This window comes from Danio rerio, chromosome 7 (assembly GCF_049306965.1).
Source record: "Danio rerio strain Tuebingen ecotype United States chromosome 7, GRCz12tu, whole genome shotgun sequence".
In the NCBI taxonomy this organism is placed as follows: Eukaryota; Metazoa; Chordata; class Actinopteri; order Cypriniformes; family Danionidae; genus Danio; species Danio rerio.
The window spans coordinates 13,154,480-13,175,000 of NC_133182.1; the positions used below are offsets into that span (position 1 = coordinate 13,154,480).

Sequence of the window (20,521 nt, forward strand, 5' to 3'; positions counted from 1 at the left end):
AGTTATAAAGAGCAGTTATCGAAAAACTATTGGTGATATTTACTGATGGATGTACTGTGAACATTATATACATGTTGTAGTAGCTTTGAACAGGAATTTACAATAGATGAATATATGTACAGGTTGCTATTAATAATCAGAAGTTTGCAGATAGATAAACTTAATTACAAATGTATATATGGATGTGTGGATGTGTACAATTCAAGATGAATTAGGGCAACAGAGTGCAATGAATGTGTGCAATTTTAAATATGTAAATATTAACCCTCTCAGGCTCAAAATAATTTTTAGAAACAGGAAAAATCTGATATTTGGGAAAAGTTATCATATGGGGTAGTACAATAGAATCCTGACTTTTTTTTAGAGAGAGACCTTCACATGCAAGGCGTTTTGGGATGTTGCAGATTTGCAATATTGGCCCAGTGTGGTAATTAGACACTGACTACTGAGTATGATATGAAAAATAACTTTTTATATACAACTTTTCAAACAATGTAACAAATTGCTTTTCAGTGGCAGAACAACAACAAAAACAATATGGGATCCAAATCCAATATCTCAAATCCTCATTGAGTAGGTCATGTTTCCAAGTTACTTTGTCATGTGGTACTCCAAGAAGCTTTTTTGTGTGTGTGTGTGTGTGTGTGTGTGTGTCATCTGGTGAGCAAGTGGGGAAACTATTTGTTGCTAATGGACAACCAAGTCCTGCAGCCTTACTTCTAAGTACAACAACTCATAGAATATGTATCTGGAGTAATAAGGTAGTTAATTTTTAACTGTTGCAAATCAGCAACGCCTGCCTTGAGAGGGTTAAATAGTGCAGTGATTATGGGGAGTATAAGTTATGAGAAAGTGTGTGAGGGTGTATGAGAGGAGTAAACAGTCAGTGGGGGGCAGAGTTCAAAAAGGAGACAGCTGTGGGGAAAAAGCTGCTCCTCAGTCTGATGGTTTTTGTCCAGGGGAACCTGAAGCACCTGCCTGAAGATAGGACAAGAAACAGTCTGTGAGCAGGGTGAGAGGAATACTTAAGAAAATGCGTGCTCGGCGCAGACAGTGTTTATTCTGGATGTCCTGTATGGCTGAATAACAAGTGCGGTTCCTGTGATGCGTTGAGTAGTTTTCACCACCAGCTGCAGTGCCTTACGCTCAGCAACTGAGCAGCTTCCATACCAGACTGTGATGCAGATGGTCAGGATGCTCTCTATGATGCAGTGGTAGAAGTTTACCATGATGGTTGAAGACAGCTGGTTCTTCTTAAGTTGCCTTAAGAAAAATAGGTATTGGTAAGCATGCATGACCAGGCTGGAGGGTTTTGGTGGTCTAGGACAGGTCGTTTGAGATGTGGGTCCCCAGGAACTTAAAGGATAAGACAGGCTCAACGGCCATCCCATTGATATGAATGGGATCATGTGAGCCTGTTCGTCCCTTCCTGAAATCAACAATGAGCTCGTTGGTCTTACGCCTGTTTCACACCGCAAGCGTCAGCGGCGCGTGAGCAGAGCGTGAGCAGCGCGTATGTCGAGCAGTAGCAGCACGCAGGCGTTTGCCTTTCACACCAGCTGCGTCTGCAGCGCGCAGTTCTTCGGCAGCTGCTGCAGAGATCAACCTATCTCTGTCTATTCTATCTAGTTACCCATGTCTCTCTATATACAAATACACCTTTTAAACTTTTAATCTGTCCAGCGGCAGAATAACAGCTCGTTAATTCATGCTCGTGCAGATGATGAGACGGACAAAAGTTATCAATGCATGCCATTATTTTACTCATTTTCGTGTTGTCAGATTCACAGTGCAAACAGCTCCCGGTAGGAATAACTCGAGTGAACATAAAACAAAGCCGATTAAAACTTTCTTCCTCTGCTCAGCTGCACAGCACACAGCGAGCTCACATAATCCAGTATGCGTGTCGAACTACACTACCCACAATACACTTCGCAATGGACTACAAATCCCGTAAATATTCTATTTCCCCTCTCCTACAACACTAGTGTGCAACTTAAGCAAAACTGATACTAAAATTGTTTTACATTTGGTTTTGTAGTCCGGGCCTAAATAAATGTTGCCGTTTTTAATCGTTTTAAGTTCATTTGAATGACTATATGTATACCATTTGACGTTATCAACGTATTTATTGGGTAAAATTGCTACTTTTTACTGTCATTCATTGTGTTTTGGTCATTATTAATGCACTGTCACTTTAATTGAGCGTGAGCAGCGCGTCAAAAATAGACCCAGCGCCGAAATTATCGCTGCACTGCTGCTTCGGCGACGCTCACGCCTCGCACTGACGCACTGCTGCTGCGTGCGGTATGAAAGCTCTAATCTGTTAACATGGACGCCGAAAACACACGCGCTGCTCACGCTCTGCTCACGCGCCGCTGACGCTTAAGGAGCTGTATCTGCTTCCTGTAGGCAGTCTCATCATTGTTGCTGATTAGACCGATTCCAGTTTCCAGTTTCTTTGCAAAAACGTTGTTATTAAGACATGTTATTATAGAAACATGGGGCCTGTCAATCAATTTGGTGGGTGGGGAAAACAGCAGTCCTACGTCACGATGCAGTGGGCCTCAAACTCACTGGGATTTGGGTCCTTTTTTAATGTTGGGAAATTTGAAAAAAGAGACTGGTTGGGTTTCTATCACTTCGATATCTGTCATCAAGTCTCTTTTCGGACACACTATACTACACACAGTTCTGTCCAAGCAGCTTACAAAAGATGAGTTTCATCATAGGTGCCTATTAAAATGTTTTGTTTTTTTTCTAGCTGAAATCGGAAAAAAAAAAAATTACTTTCCCCAGAAGAAAAAAATATTATAGGAATTACTGTAAAAAATTCCTTAATCTTTTATACATAATTTGGGAAATGTTTGACAAAGAAAACTACAACTGTATGTTTATTTTGTACACATTTTACTATGAAATTCCAATAGTTAATGTCAAGTAAGGCGGCACAGTGGCTGAGTGCTTAGAACCGCTGATCACAGCAAGAAGGTCGCTGGTTTGAGTTCTGGCTTGGCCTGTTTGCATTTCTGTGTGGAGTTTGCATGTTCTCCCCGTGTTGGTGTAAGTTTCCTCTGGGTGCTCCGTTTTCCCCTACAAGTCTAAAGATATGCGCTATAGGTGAATTGAATAAACTAAATTGGCTGTAGTGCATGTGTGTGTTTTCCAGTACTGGGCTGCAGCTGGAGAAGCATGCGCTGCATATAACATATGCTGGAATAGTTGGCGGCTCATTTCACTGTGTCGTCCCTTGTTATATAAGGGATATGAATATGAATGAATGAATTTATTTTGGATGGCCATACACCCAAAGGGCTTTACAATCATGATGGAATGTGATACTAATATGAGCTAAGAACAATACTTGTACTGGATTTATTAATCATAGTTCAACATTTATCCCATTATGCATTATTAAAACCCACAGATGAGACTCCAATTAATGCACTGTGAGTTGAATAAACAGATTCATTTTTAGTATTAACTCTTGAAAAATTAATAATTTTTGTGTTTTATGTTTTTTCCATTCAATTGGATTTGTTCACAAACTGATGAACCGCCAACTTATTCAGCATATGTTTTACACAGCGGATGCCCTTCCAGCTGCAACCCAGGACTGGGAACAACCTGATTTTAATGAACCAGAAATGTCTTGAATATGAAGCTTTACATTCTCAGAGTTGCATTTGACTTGACCCTGAACTTTAATTAATGAATGATATGGAAACAATATTTAGTTATGGAAAAGTATTTCTCTTTTTTACTTTAAAGAGGAGCTCAACAAACAACAAATCATTTATAACTGTATAACAGATACATTATGAGCTTTTTGATATGTACTGTACATTTCTGAGCATATACTGTAGGAGTGTTGATTTGTGTTTGTAGTTTCAGGAGTGTTACATTTGTTTCTCACACCAGCTGTGGAATTTATCATGGTCAGTAATATGGATATCACTGTCTTGTTGTTTGCAAATATCAGAAAGCAGCCACTGTATGTTCTGCCATATGGCCGTATTAACCCCTTTGTACTGTTGAGGATGTTTTCATCCACTCTAGGGTGATTTTCAGTGCGAATTTGGCCATAACGTTTTCTGTGTGTAAGAGTGGCACATCTCATTTTGACGCATATTTTGGGGAAAATGCTTTAAATTTAGGAAAAAAAACGCAACAATACACTCTGGACAAATGTATTCCCCTCTTGTTATGTGCGGGATGAAAGCATCCACTGAATTGAACTGCAGTAAAAATGCTTCAGATTAATATTTTTCCAATTTGTTTGCATAAATCTGTTAATCAGTCCTGATCAAACCTACCAAAATTGTAAAAGGGTTTTAACAAGGGATGTACAGATCCGATCACATAATAGGAAATTGGACCCGATCACATGGTTTCAGGCCCAATCGGAAACTCCCGATCAGGACTCGAATATATATGTTCATATATTCTCATTATTTTTCAACTCATCTATTGATATGCGGTGGCACGGAGTTAGACCTCTTTCTTGACTTCATACAGAAACAGCAACGTGTGCGGCATGACATCACTTTGTTGCTGAGACTCTATTGGTTAACAAAAAAGATTTTTGTTCAACACATTTCTAAACATAATAGTTTTATTAACTCTTTCTAATCACTGATGTATTGTAGCTTTGCCATAATGATGGTACAAAATATTTTTAAGACACTAGTATTTAGCTTAAAGTGACATTTAATGGCTTAACTAGATTAATTAGGTTAATCAGCCATGTTAGTGCAATTATAGGCAAGTCATTGCATAATGATGGTTTGTTCTGTAGACCAGGGGTTCCCAAACTTTACAGCCCACGACCCCAAAATAACAATGCCAGTGATTCGTGACCCCCAATATTTTCTGAAGTGGTTATGAACATATAAATCTTCTACACAACGGCGCACACATACCAATAGGCCCAAGTCTATTCAACATTTGATTTTGGACAACGGCACTCAGAGACTATCCTTTATGTTCAGTTGTGGTCTGTATTTATTTGCTGTAAAAGTGTCAGAGAGTTTAACCTGGTGCCATAAAATCAATGTACAATGTCTTTAAGGGCGTGCCCACACTATGTACAGTTGCCCTAAACCGGTCGAAGCTTGCTTGCCTCTCCCCCGACGGCCCGCACTCACATTACATTCGGGCCTGGGCACGCTTACATCATCAATGATGTGCTGTTCTGTAAGCGCTTTCGGTGGAGATTTCTCTAGTTATATCGTTGTAGTCGTTTGGGATGCAGTGACACGCAGTCAAATTATTCGCCGAACAGATCAGCCATTTTGACGCTCATAAACAATCAAGTCCTCGTGCTGCAGGAATTAGGAGGTTTGCTGAAGGTGCAGCTGTCGTGCAGTGAGGGGTTTGTGTCTTTAATAAATTATGACAGTTTGCGTTCATTGAACAGTAAGAATGAATAAATCCATATGAAACAGTCCCGTAAAAGTCACGTCTCGTCTTCAGATTTGGGCTCTGGCGCGCTTTGCACTCACACTACAAGCGTACCGTGTCAAAGCCCAAGTGAACCGCACTCTGGCACACCTCTTCCAACTGGGCCAGGGCCGGCCAAGTGAACCATGCCTGAGCCCGATTTGGATCACTCACACTTCTCAAATAATCCGGGTAACGGGTCTGGGCATGGTTCAGATAGCATATTGTGGGTACGCCCTAATATAATGTAATGCAAAAGTAACTCCAATATTGATTCAGGATTTTAAAGTTTGGATTCAGCATTTGTTTTTACTGCTGTCACTCTCTCATTTGCACAGATACGCGTCAACACGGCTGCGCAGATGTACAATTCTACATTTGCTGACAGACAGTTTGGGCCACTTATCAGAATTATGGGAATGATCAGCCTAACAAAAATGAAATGTTTTAGTTTTATGCCTCACCCAGAATATAAAAATACATTTTAATATATTTAGATTACTTTAATGATTACTATTGGAATGTAAAGAGACTTTCAACCAGCATAACAAACAATGTTTTTAAAGACAATCACCTACTGCATTTTTAAGGTGGCTAATAATATTAAACTTTGATTTGAAATTGATTTTAAAAACTTAAAAACTGCTTTTGTTCTAGCTAAAATAAAACAAATAAGACCTTCTCCAGAAAAAAAAAAAATATTGTCACGGTCGTGGTGGGGAAAAGGAGCGAGGACTCAAGTGCAAAGAAACAATGGGTATTTATTAATAATAAAATAAAAATAAAAAGCAAAACAAAACTACCCCGAGGGGGAAAACATTAACAAAACACACAAACTTGGCTCAACAAGAACAAGGCAAGACTGGATCAGGAACACGGGGAGTGTAGACAACGAACTCGCAAAGGACTGAAAACATGAGGGGGATTATAAAGCAAAAAAGTAAATTGACACACAGGTGAACACAATTAACTAATAATGGGTTAACAAGGAGGGTGGGACTAGACAATAGACGGGAGAGCGCATGACACAGAGAGACAATACAAGCCATGCGCTCACATAACACAACACTGAAGCACACGACAAAAGCACGTGACCACAATGTAAACACCGAGCCACGTGCTTTGACAAAAGACGCAAGACACGAGCACACGATGAATGAAAGCACTCACCGCGCGCTCACACACGCAGCGTGCATGCTTCATCCCAGCGCCGACCAAAACCGAAACCAACAAGACTGAGACGCTGGGAATGAAACACCACGCTGCTGACAAACGAAAACACAAACACGAGTACAAGAGCGCACGCGTCTGAGGGACGCAGGGCGCGCGCGCGGCCGCGTCAAGCAGAAGCGCGCACACTCTGCGTACACCCACGACGGCGCGCGCGCACACAGAGACAGAAACAGGACCGGACATGGGTAGTGTCAGAGATCTGCCACCAAAGCAAGAATTTACAAGACCAGAGTGGCAGAACCCTGACACTACCCCCCCCCAAAAGGGACGCCACCTGGCGTCCCTAAAGGGAACATCCAACAAGGTACAAGACAGACAAGAAACACCACAAGACAACAAAACAGGCAACATCAACAAACACAAGACAGGGAGGTGAACAGGCGAGACAACATGAAGGGGGGGAGGGAGGGAAGCCAAGCCGGACTCAACAAGACCAACAAGGGAGGGATGGGAGGGCAAGACCAGGGAGGATCAGGAGGGACAGTCCAGGGTGGATTCAGTGGGTCGGGGGCCCCGGCAGGGAGCCAGGGTGGAGCCGGAGGGTCCGTCCAGGGTGCAGGGAGGGAACACCAGGGAGGAGCAGGAGGGACGACCCAGGGAGAGTCTATCAGGGGAGACAAGGCAGGAGGTCGGTGGGGAGCCGGCTGGGCTGGAGACCAGAGGGGAGCCGGCAGGGCTGGAGACCAGAGGGGAGCCGGCAGGGCTGGAGACCAGAGGGGAGCCGGCAGGGCTGGAGACCAGAGGGGAGCCGGCAGGGCTGGAGACCAGAGGGGAGCCGGCAGGGCAGGAGACCAGAGGGGAGCCGGCAGGGCAGGAGACCAGAGGGGAGCCGGCAGGGCAGGAGACCAGAGGGGAGCCGGCAGGGCAGGAGACCAGAGGGGAGCCGGCAGGGCAGGAGACCAGAGGGGAGCCGGCAGGGCGAGGCGCCGGGCTGGGACCGGCAGGGCGAGACGTCTGGATGGGGCCGGCAGGGCAGGGCGCCAAGCTGGGGCTAGCTGGGCGAGACGTCTGAGTGGCGCCGGCAGGGCGAGACGTCTGGGTGGCGCCGGCAGGGCGAGACGTCTGGGTGGCGCCGGCAGGGCGAGACGTCTGGGTGGCGCCGGCAGAGCAAGGAGCCGGGCTGGGGCCGGCTGGGCGAGACGTCTGAGTGGCGCCGGCAGGGCGAGACGTCTGGGTGGCGCCGGCAGGGCAAGGAGCCGGGCTGGGGCCGGCTGGGCAAGGCGTCTGGGTGGCGTCGGCAGGGCAAGGAGCCGGGCTGGTGCCGGCAGGGCTAGACGTCTGGGTGGTGCCGGCAGGGAAAGACGTCTGGGTGGCGCCGGCAGGGCAAGGAGCCGGACTGGGACCGGCACTGAGCTGCGCTCTGGGGCTGGAGCCGACACTGGAGGGCGCTCTGGGGCTGGAGCCGACACTGGAGGGCGCTCTGGGGCTGGAGCCGACACTGGAGGGCGCTCTGGGGCTGGAGCCGACACTGGAGGGCGCTCTGGGGCTGGAGCCGACACTGGAGGGCGCTCTGGGGCTGGAGCCGACACTGGAGGGCGCTCTGGGGCTGGAGCCGACACTGGAGGGCGCTCTGGGGCTGGAGCCGACACTGGAGGGCGCTCTGGGGCTGGAGCCGACACTGGAGGGCGCTCTGGGGCTGGAGCCGACACTGGAGGGCGCTCTGGGGCTGGAGCCGACACTGGAGGGCGCTCTGGGGCTGGAGCCGACACTGGAGGGCGCTCTGGGGCTGGAGCCGACACTGGAGGGCGCTCTGGGGCTGGAGCCGGTATGGTGGAGGAGCCCTTTCTCCTCCTACGCTTCCTTATTTTTGGTGGCGGGAAGCTGGCCACCTCTTCAGACACTGCTGGGCACTCCACTACCTCTGAAAGTGTTGCAGTGTCTGTTTCGGGCACCTCGAGGGATGTTGCTGCCGCCAGGGTGGTTGCTGGATGGGCTGCAGTGAGTTCAGTCACCTCTAGATGGGTGACAGGTGAGGAGGGCCCGTTCTTCCTCCTCCGTCTCCGTTGGTGGGTCATCGGAGGACTGGGGATTTGGCAGTCTGTGAGCGGGATTGGCGGTGGGCCAAGGGGAGGCAGGCCACCGTCTCCCTGGCTGTGGTACAAATAGCTCACAAACTGCCAGAATGACAGTATCCCCAGCATCCCCATCTCCCAGGCCTGAAGGGGGCTGTTGAGTCCAGCATTGAAAGCCTCCTTCAGTGCTGTGGTGGTAAACTCAAGCCCCTCTGCTGCGTAGACAAACTGGTAGGCAAACTCCTTGACTGAAGATTCCCCTTGATGAAGACCAAAGAGTTTGCCCAAACGTTCCTTCTGCTGGCATGCAGAGGGACGTGAACTGGGAGATGGGAAAAGGAAGATACCCATATTTCTGCTGAGTCCTCTGTTATGGCGAGTTCGTACTGTCACGGTCGTGGTGGGGAAAAGGAGCGAGGACTCAAGTGCAAAGAAACAATGGGTATTTATTAATAATAAAATAAAAATAAAAAGCAAAACAAAACTACCCCGAGGGGGAAAACATTAACAAAACACACAAACTTGGCTCAACAAGAACAAGGCAAGACTGGATCAGGAACACGGGGAGTGTAGACAACGAACTCGCAAAGGACTGAAAACATGAGGGGGATTATAAAGCAAAAAAGTAAATTGACACACAGGTGAACACAATTAACTAATAATGGGTTAACAAGGAGGGTGGGACTAGACAATAGACGGGAGAGCGCATGACACAGAGAGACAATACAAGCCATGCGCTCACATAACACAACACTGAAGCACACGACAAAAGCACGTGACCACAATGTAAACACCGAGCCACGTGCTTTGACAAAAGACGCAAGACACGAGCACACAATGAATGAAAGCACTCACCGCGCGCTCACACACGCAGCGTGCATGCTTCATCCCAGCGCCGACCAAAACCGAAACCAACAAGACTGAGACGCTGGGAATGAAACACCACGCTGCTGACAAACGAAAACACAAACACGAGTACAAGAGCGCACGCGTCTGAGGGACGCAGGGCGCGCGCGCGGCCGCGTCAAGCAGAAGCGCGCACACTCTGCGTACACCCACGACGGCGCGCGCGCACACAGAGACAGAAACAGGACCGGACATGGGTAGTGTCAGAGATCTGCCACCAAAGCAAGAATTTACAAGACCAGAGTGGCAGAACCCTGACAAATATATATATATATATAGGAAATACTTTAAAAATTTCCTTGCTCTGTTAAATATAATTTGGGAAATATTGAAAAAAGCAATCACTGGAGGGCTAATAATCTTGACGTGTTTACATTTGTATATAAAGCATCTGTTGCTTCTCATGTGATATGTAAACAACTCGTACCTCTTTAATTTTTCCTTTGATTGCAGTTTTCTATTGTGTACCACACCTACCAAAAGAGTACCATTTAGCAGTAGAGGTACAAGCCTGATAAAGATGACCCATTCTGACCGTACCATAAAATACTGAACCATACCATACTGCTCTGTGAAAACGAGGCATTATTTGTGCAGGAGAGAGCTTATACATGGCCAAACAGAAACATTACATCTTCAAGGAAAAGATTACAGTGTCAGGAACCGATGTTGAGCACCATCCTGATGTTTAGCAGTTTCAGCTGTTCTGACAATGTTTGATCGGTTTCTAAAACTCCAGGCCATATAAACGAATCTCCCATTTAATATTTCATTTGGGTCGATGTTGGCATTTAATATGATAATAAAACTCTGAACGTATTGGATGTGGTCCAGATACTAATTCATTTATAACAGACACACACACAGAGAGAGAGAGAGAGAGAGAGAGAGAGAGAGCAAAATGGGTAAGAAACATTACTACAAACCATTTAAATGAATGTACAGTTGTGTATTGTATTTAATTTTTATGCATTCATTCATGCATTCATTAATTTTCCTTCAGCTTAGTCCCTTATTTATCAGTGGCCAGAGCGGATATGATTCCAGCATATGTTTCATGCAAGGGATGCTCTTTCTTTTTTTTTTTTTTATTGAGTGAAAAGAACATAAATGACTGATATGACAGACATAGTGAAAGACTTTCCACTTTTAAACTTTTGTGACAGAACAATAAAACATTTATATATAAAAAATAATGATTAAAAACATGGCAATAATAACAGCAACAATATTAAATAAAAAGGAGTAAATAAAATAATAATAGTAAATAAATAAATAAATAAATAAATAAATAAATAAATAAATAAATAAATAAATAAATAAAAGCGTTATAAAAGTAGGGGGGGGAGAAAAGAGGGGGGTGGAGGAGGTGATGTCAATGAATTTGAAAAATACAATCAGTGGACAAACTTAGAAGCGACTGAAAGTAAGTTATGAGGGGTTGCCATTTATCGTAAAAAGATGTGTAATCGGCAGAGCGAGAGCATCTGATCTTTTCTACCTTCAGAAAGTACATGGTGTCCACAAGCCACTGTGAAACACTTGGTGGTTTAGACGACTTCCACAGAAATAAGATCCGACGTCTAGCTAATAATGAGGTAAAGGCAAGTACCTCTAACTGTTTAAATGTAAATCGGGTCCAATCCTTGGGGACACCAAAAATTGCAGTGGTGGGACAGATATACACTTCAGTTTGGAATATTTTTGACAAGGTTTCAAAAAAATTGTTCCAGTAGTTTCGTAGTACTGGGCAGAAAAAAAAAACATATGACTCAAGTTGCAGGGTGACATGTGACATCTGTCACACTTGTCATCCACATTAGGATAAAACCTAGAGAGCAGAGCTTTGGAGTAATGAACTCTATGGAATATTAGGGATGCTCTTTCAGCCATAACATGGGGAAACACCCATACGCTCTCACATTCACACACACACACACACACACACACACACACACACACACACACACTAATACACTATGGCTATTTCGGTCTATTCAATTCGAAACATAATTTTTTGGTCAATCTTATGAATTTTTTTTTCAAAATGACCGACTGAGTTTATTTTGAAAATGTCACTAAAACTCGACTCCTCATCAAGAATAAGTCTGAAGTAAACAATGAAATATAGAATTGAATGTAGCTGGATCATCTCTCCGTCCTCTTGTACAGATAATATAAAGCATTGGTGTCTAATTAGAGCAGAAGCTGATTATTATTCAGCCTGCAGTGGTTAACAAAGCTGAACCAGCACTGAAAGAGATTCACACTGCTGACCTGATAACAGCAGCACTACACACACAAGCACTATTTTTAAAGTGCGCTTTGTGAAATGGGGTTTGGGCCTGATTTTTCGGCTTTTGGTATCAGGAATGGTACTGTACTTCAGCAATGATACCTCAGGAAAAAAAAAACTGATTGTATATTCATGAAAATGCATGAGAGACTTGCATAACAAGTATTGGAAACAAAGTTAATCGATAACTAAAGTAATGAATGAAATATGCAAATTACTGGAATAGTATACCAACCAGTTTTATATCGTCTTTTTAATCATCTTTCCATAATAACTTGATATACTATATTCTAACTATTTTATAACTATTTAAATATGTAGGATTTTTTTTTAATTTATCACAAGAAATAAAATCAGCTAAGTTCGATTTAAATAGTTTTTGTGACTTAAAAATGCTTCTGCTTCAGTCGAGAAAAACACAAACATGTCATTTAATTGTCCAAGAACAGCTAAATATTACTTCTTAAAATTAATGGTCATATTAAATGCAAAAAAACAAAAAAAAAACATTAAATGAAGAGAGAAATATTACTTCAGTTCATTCATTACATTGAAAATATGCCAGTGAGATACGATTTAAGGGGGGAACATCACATTTAAGACAAAATAAAAATAGTTTTCTGCTTAATTAATCGCTGTATTTTTTTTAAAACTATTTAAATATGTAGACATGAATGCTTCTTATATATTTTTAGTTACTTAATCTCATTATGCTTTATGAAAATGAAAATTGATCACAAAGGCTGGAAATAAAATCAGCTACAGTCTTTTGTGTACATTTTTTGTTCATTCAATGTTTCTCGCTGGTGGAATAATCTTCTGATTCCCTCTCAGACTGCGGATACACTGCTATCCTTCAAACGACAACTAAAACCCATCTATTCAGAGAATAATACCAAACCACCTATTAGAAGCACTTTCACTTGTTCTCCTTTTCCTCTTTCTCTAGCACTGAATTCTCTGAGCACAAACAAAATACTTTGATTAACTAGCACTTCTTGTAGGTATTGCCTCTTCTTGTTGAATCGCTGAATGCCTCATCAATTGTAAGTCGTTTTGGACAAAAGAGTCTGCTAACTTACTGCATGTAAATTAATTCATTAATTAATTTTCTTTTTGGTTTAGTCCCTTTGTTAATCTGGGGTCACCACAGCGGAATGAACCACTGTCTTATCCATATGTTTTATGCAGTGGATGCCCTTTCGACAGCAACCCATCTCTGTGAAACATCCATACTCATTCACTCATTCACACTCATACACTACAGACAATTTTTAATCTGTGGGGGAAACCCAGTCGACACATGGGGAGAACATGCAAACTCCACACGCCAACTGACCCTGCTGAGGGTCAAATGCAAATGCAATAAAAAAGAAATATTAAATTATAAATAAATTATAAAATATAAAATAAATAAATATTATTTCTGTTTCATTCATTACAATGAAAAATAACATTCAAGTCAAATGCAATTAAACGAAAAAACTTAATATTCACAACCAACAAAAACATTGATAAATAAAATATTTCTGCTTAATTCATCAATAAAAAATATGCTAAAACGTGAAGGATATAAAACATCAGTTAATTATAAAAATACATTTGACTTCTGCTTCATTCATCATCACTTTAACAAAAAGCATCAAATCAAATGCAACTTCCAGGGGAAAAAAATAATGTATATCAAAGACCAAATAAATAAATAAATAAATAAAATATTTCTGCGTAATTCATCAGTTTGAAAAATTATAGAATAACTTGCAGAAAAAAAAATGTAAAAACAACTTAATTATGTAAATAAATACTAGTTCTTTATTCATCACTTTAAAAATAAATTAAGTCAAATGCAACTTGAAGAAGAAAAAAAACATCAAGACCAAAAATAGATGAATAAATAAAATATTGTGCTTAATTCATCACTTTGAAAAAATATAGTACAATTTAAACAGAAAACAAACAAACAAACTTAATTATAAAAATAAATATTACTTCTGCTTCGTGTATTATCCCCTACAAAAAAGAAGTCAAGTCAAAGGCAACTTCCAGGAGAAAAACAATTTTGTTGAAGACAAAATGAATAAATAAATTATAGTATAACTTAAAAAAAAAACATGACTTAATTATGTAAATAAATATTATTTTGCTTAATTCATCATCACTAAAAAATAACAGCCAAGTCTAATGCAGTTGAAGGGAAAAAAACGTAATATTCAAGCCCAAAAAATTATGAATAATAAATAATAAAAAATCATAGTAGAACTGGAAGGAAGAAACAATAACATGACTTAATTATGTAAATAAATATTACTTCTCCTGACTGCGTCATCACTTTGAAAATAAAAAACTCAAATGCAACGTCCAGGGGGAAAAAAGTATATTGAAGGCTGACTGATTAACTGACTGACTGACTAAACAAACAAACAAACAAATAATTCAATAAAAAAAATAAAAATATATATATATATTTAAAAAAAAAAGTTAGAACTTGAACAGAAAAAAAACTTAATTATGTAACTATATCTTAATTATGCTTCTTTCATCATCAATTTGAAAAATTACAGTAAATTATAATGCAATTGAAGGAAAAAACATTATATTCAAGACCAAAATATTAATAAATAATGAAAAAAACTTCTGATGGGCATCACGGTGTCGCAGTGGGTAGCATGATCGCCTCACATCAAGAAGGTTTCTGGTTCTAGACCCAGCTGGATGAGTTGGTCTTTTTGTGTGGAGTCCCTGTGCTCCCCATGCTCTCCCCATGTTGGCGTTGGTTTGGTCTATCTGATTTCCCCCACAGTCCAAAGGAATGAATGAATTAATTAATTAATTAATGAAAAATATTTTGCTTCATTTATTATCACTTTGAAAATAAATAAACAATCAAGTCAAATGCCACTTCCAGGAATAATGTATATTGATAACTGACTGACTGACTAAATTAATATTGAAATAAATAAATAAAATATTTTCTGCTTAATTCATCAGTTTTAAAAATGAAGGTAGAACTTGAAGAGAAAAAAGCATAACTTAATTTTGTAAATATATCTTACTTTTGCTTAATTCATCATCAGTGATAAATCAAGTCTAATGCAGCTTGAAGGAAAAAAAGCAAACTTCACATTATATTCAAAATGCATCTTGCAGTACAGCAAAATGCATCTTGAAGAAAAAAACTCCTAAAACCAAATAAATAAATACAATATTTCTGCTTAACTCATCAGTTTGAAAAATATGTAACTTGATGGAAAAAAATAGAAACATGATCTAATTATGTAAATAGATATTTATTCTGCTTATTTCATCATCACTGAAAAATATCAGTCAAGTCTAATGCAACTTAAAGGTAAAATTGAATAGTCAAAACCAAAAAGAAATAAATAAAATATTTCTGCTTAATTTCTGCTGAACTAATTCGTCAGTTTGAAAAATTATAAAATAACTTGAAGCATGGGTAAAAAAACAACCAAATGCATGGGTTAATTATGTAAATAAATATTACTCCTGCTTCCTTCATCAATTTAAAAATATAAGAGTCAAGTCTTTCGCAACTTGAAAAAAACCCTCAATATTCAAGACCAAATAAATTAATATTTCTGCTGAATTCATAAATGTAAAAATTATGGTAGAACTTGAAGGAACTAAAAACATGATTTTATTATACAAACAATTATTACTTCTGCTTGTTCGTCACTTTGAAAAAAGCATCAAGTCAAATGCAACTTTCAGGGGGAAAAAAATGTAAATTAAAGACCAAATATATAAATAAATTATTTCTGCTTAATTCATCAGTTTGAAAAATTATAGAATGACTTGAAGTGAAAAAAGCATGACTTGATTATGTAAATAAATATTACTTCTGCTTCATTCATCATCACCTTAAAAAATAGAAAACAGTCAAATCAAATGCAACTTCCAGGGGAAAAATGTATATTAAAGACTAACTAACTAACTAACTAACTAACTAACTAACTAACTAACTAACTAACTAACTAAATAAATAAATAAATAAATAAATAAATAAATAAATAAAATATTTCTGCCTAATTCTTCAGTTTAAAAAATTATAAAATTACTTGAAGAAAATAAAAGCATGGGTTAATTATGTAAATTAATATTACTCCTGCTACATTCAACAATTAAAAAAAATAAGAGTCAAGTCTTATGCAACTTGAAGAAAAAAACCTTAATATTCAAGACTAAATAAATAAACATTTCTGCTTAATTCCTCAGTTTGAAAAATGATGGTGGAACTTGGAAGAAAAAATATAAAAGCATGACCTAATTATGTATATAAATATTACTTTTGCTTCACTTGTTTTTTTTTTTGTTTTTGTTTTTTAATGAATCACGTTTAGTGCAAATACAAAAATACCAAATATTTATCTAAATTTTGTTAAAAAAAATTCTCAGTGCACCTGAATATTAAATTCTGGGATCATTGTACTCATCTGGTTTTCTTGCAAAAACCAATCACTTTGTTTAATGAGAAATGCTCCAGATATAATTTTGGTCATGTCACTCACCCGTATAATTGGGTGTCTCGTCTTTGATCAGAGTCTTGTTTTCTCTATTCCTTGCTTCTGTTGTTTTTGTACAGATCATACATTTGAAGCTACGGGTTACGGTTATAAAAGACTCAACCTTCTGATTCAGAATGCCCTGACAGCACTGAATAAATATGACTTTAAATTGTTTGTGCTAGATATTCATCTTCAACTCCTTTAATCTCCCTCTTACTGCTATCTTTACAGTCGAGCTCATCTATTCAGAAATCTTTTACTTCTCCATACTTCATGCCACTGGAACGCTTAAAGACTAGAGAACCTTTGCTAACAAGTCTATGCATGGCTGGATTGTTCTACTCAGCATGTTACTGTAGTTTTACACCGGTATGCTCTGTCTGTCTGAACTAGAACTTGCACAAACATATATTGCACTAATAAATAATTCAGTTTATTCCTCCAGTGTTTTTACAGTGTAGTTTCAGCCAAAGCAAATAATAATAATTCCACAGAACTTTGAACAAAACTCTATTTATAACTCTATTTACCATTATGGTTTAATTATCATCCTTACATTCATATTTGTTTAAAAGTTCTCTGTGTATTGATAATCTATATATGGCGAAGACGCTGGCCAGGAAGGACTGTTGTGCACACATATAGTTTAGTATATATATATATATATATATATATATATATATATATATATATATATATATATATATATATATATATATATTCTTTAAGATAAAAGATGTGTTTCATACAGCTAGTGTTTGCTTGTTTTAACAATTTATTAAAATATGTTGCTAAGAAATAGCTAATAATAATATAACTCATAAAGTCCTGTAAAAATCTAAAATTTCATTCATAAAGGTCTTATAAAAGTGTTAAATTTGACTTTGTGAAACCTGCAGCAACTCTGATAAAAGGCCACAGCAATATTTCAGATAGTGAAACATTCCAGTATATCAGGCAGCCAGGAGAGTCGTGGGAAAATGCTGGTGGAGTTCTAGTTAAGTTATATTTTACAGGGCTTGAAATTAACACCCGCCAAGTGTGGGTAGATTTCAGCTGTGGTGGGTTAGAGAGCCACTCCCACTTGCCACTTGGTTAAAAATAATTGTAAAATTGCTAGAGCTGGCTTGCCACTAAAAATTAGAATTTTAGTTAATGATTGTTATGCACAATGATGTGATCTTAGGATCAAGTATAGAAGCATGACTGATTACTGTTTGGGCACCAAAAGAAAGCAGGTGAATGACGAACGAGAAGATGATCAGGTGCACGATAAGACACAGTGGAATGAACCGCCAACTTATCCAGCACATGTTTTTATGCAGCGGATGCCCTTCCAGCTGCAACCTAACTCGGGGAATCCTTTTTATTATGGCAAACAGAATGTTTTTCTCGTTTTTTTTTTTTTGCTTACAGTTAATTTAGTTTATATGGTTTAATTATCATCCTTTACAATGGCATTGCTTTAATACAAGATTAACTGTCCATTTATAGAAGTTAACTGATGATCTGGGACCTTAGCCAGGACAGACTGCATAGTTTTAGATACATTAAAATAAACATATTTTTAAATGTCAATTGTTTTTTAAAGAACATTTTTGTTGAATAAATGTGTATGTAAACAGCTATATTTTGCTCGTTTTATCAAATTTTTTTATATTTTTGGCAAGGAAATATTAGGTTTGGTGTGGCTAGAGAGAAAATTGGTTGAGCTCTAAAGAGTCATGTAAAATATAACTAATTGCAATGCGACATTATGAATACACAACACATTTTAGGATGCCAAAGTCAAATTTATGCATATAAAAATTTTTTCCCAACAACAAAATTGTGATCAAAGAAGTTAATGTCAAGCCGTGTGTGTGTGCGCGTGTGTGTGCGTGCGCGTGTGTGTGTGTGTGTGTGTGCGTGCGTGCGTGCGTGCGTGCGTGCGTGCGTGCGTGCGTGCGTGCGTGCGTGCGTGTGTGCGTGCGTGTGTGTGTGTGTGTGTGCGTGCACGTGCTGAAAGCCGCGTGTGTGGATCTTGTGGGAAAATATGGTAAAAAATCCTACATGACGGTTATAGTTTGATTGCGATGTTTACTTCAACAATGCCACTAATATCTGCATACTCCACGTGTCCTAATTCCATTTCTGTTTAGTTCAGTCATGACTTAAGTCTGATTAAGGTAATCAAAAATCACTGTTTCAAGCTTATGTAGGCCTAAAGTTCAAAATTCATGCTTAACTGTATAAACAGTTAGTAAACACAGCTACATCTTATTGAACATCATTTATTTTCATCATCAATTATCATAGTAGAACGCTTTCTCAAGCAGTTTGTGATGCATTTGGAAACAGGAGATGAGCTACTGGTCAAATGCGCCACCTGGCTTGAGAAGCTCTCAAAGACTTATTATTTGGGTAGTACACATATTCTGAATGCCTTTGGCAGAATTCAAATGAGCCATTTTAATCTGGATTACTCTAGATTAATTCAGAGATTAATCTAGATAAAAAAAAAAAAATCTATGCCCACCTATAATATATATAATCACCAGCCACTATAGTGCAAAGCTTCCTATAGAAAATATTCATTTAAAGAGAAATCTGCCAAGGGTGTACTTATTTATGCTGAGCATATTATATGTCACTTTTTATATGTATGTATATACAACATTTTACATACATGCTGTCCATATGTATATGTGCAGTTGATTTTTTTTTACTTTACAAAAAAAGACTGTTAAATTTTATCTAAATAATTTCTATGTGATCATAATTGTCAAAGATTTAATAAACACAAGCCCATCGTAATCATATAGCACTGCTACTGTATACGTTTTTAAATTGAGATTTTAACCTTTTAATTATGAGACTCTAAACTCCATCTCTTTTTGACAGTCCTTCTGTCAAAGTCTTTTGAACAGATCTTGTTTCCTTGACCAGAGCTATTTTAATTATATACAGTTGAAGTGATAATTATTCACCCTCCTGTGATTTCTTTTTTTTGTTTTTTTTTGTTTTTGTTTGGAATTTCCCAAATGATGTTTTACAGAGCAATGAAATTTTCAGGGTATTTACTATTATATTTTTTCTTCTGGAGAAAGTCTTACATGTTTTATCTTGCTAGAATAAAAGTAGTTTTTACATTTTTATAACCCATTTTAAGGTCAATATTATTAGCCCTCTTAAGCAATATTTTTTTCAATAGTCTACAGAACAAATTACTGTTAAACAATGACTTACATAGCTACCCTAACTTGCCTAATTAATCTAATTTAAGCGCTTAAATGTCACTTTAAGCTGAATACTAGTATCTAGAAAAATATCTAGTAAAATATTATTTACTGTCATCATGTCAAAGATAAAAGAAACAGTGATTAGAAATGAGTTATTAAAACTATTATGTTTAGAAGTGCGTTGAAAAAACGTCTCTCCGTTAAACAGAAATGGGAGAAAAAAATATACAGGGTGCTAATAATTCTGACTTTAACTGTATAAAATACACCCCACTTCATTTAAAATCATAGCCAATCGTAATTGAGATTTCAGTGCTGTTTTGACCACTGAAGTATAAAATCTGCTCAGCATAGTCTCCAATAACATGTAATGTACTTTCCTTCAGCCACAATGATCTGGACAGGGACTTCTGGAATAACAATGACAGCTGTTCTGTGCAGCAGCGCTGGAGCTCATACCCACCCAAAGAGTTCCTCCTCAACATGTCGCCCTACGCACCCTACGGAGACCCTCGCCTCACGCCCAAGTGAGTCTCGGTTGCGGCTGGTAAGAGATCCCTTCTCTCTGTGCAGGGCTGTACTGAAAGGGGAAGAGCTGTTCAATGCTCTGTTTTCCAGACTCAATCTAGCTATCCACTTTAGCTTATATGTGTTTCATTTAAACCACAAAGGTGAACTGCACATCATAAAAAAATATCCATAAATTAGCAGCTTTCCGTATTTTGTGATTCATGTTTTGATAGTGTAAAGTGTGTATTGTCTGCTTTGGTACTGTATATTGTGATTCAAAAACCCTGTAATAAACTACCAGTACATTTTCAGCTATTTTACAGACGTATTTCTCTATATATTATTTCTCATACATTATATTATTTCAAACTACGAAAA

At 38.9% G+C, this 20,521-nt stretch overlaps 2 protein-coding genes across 4 annotated transcripts in view; both read left to right on the top strand.

Annotated features, from left to right (window-relative positions):
• Positions 1-20,521, top strand: part of slc25a22b (solute carrier family 25 member 22b) — a 473,977-nt gene that overhangs the window by 213,229 nt on the left and 240,227 nt on the right. The window lies entirely within an intron of this gene.
• Positions 1-20,521, top strand: part of syt7b (synaptotagmin VIIb) — a 295,403-nt gene that overhangs the window by 148,885 nt on the left and 125,997 nt on the right. For all 3 annotated transcript variants that reach the window (XM_068222145.2, XM_068222146.2, NM_001245957.1), the window contains 1 exon segment: positions 20,020-20,160. In XM_068222145.2, coding sequence (XP_068078246.1) covers positions 20,020-20,160 — 141 coding nt within the window.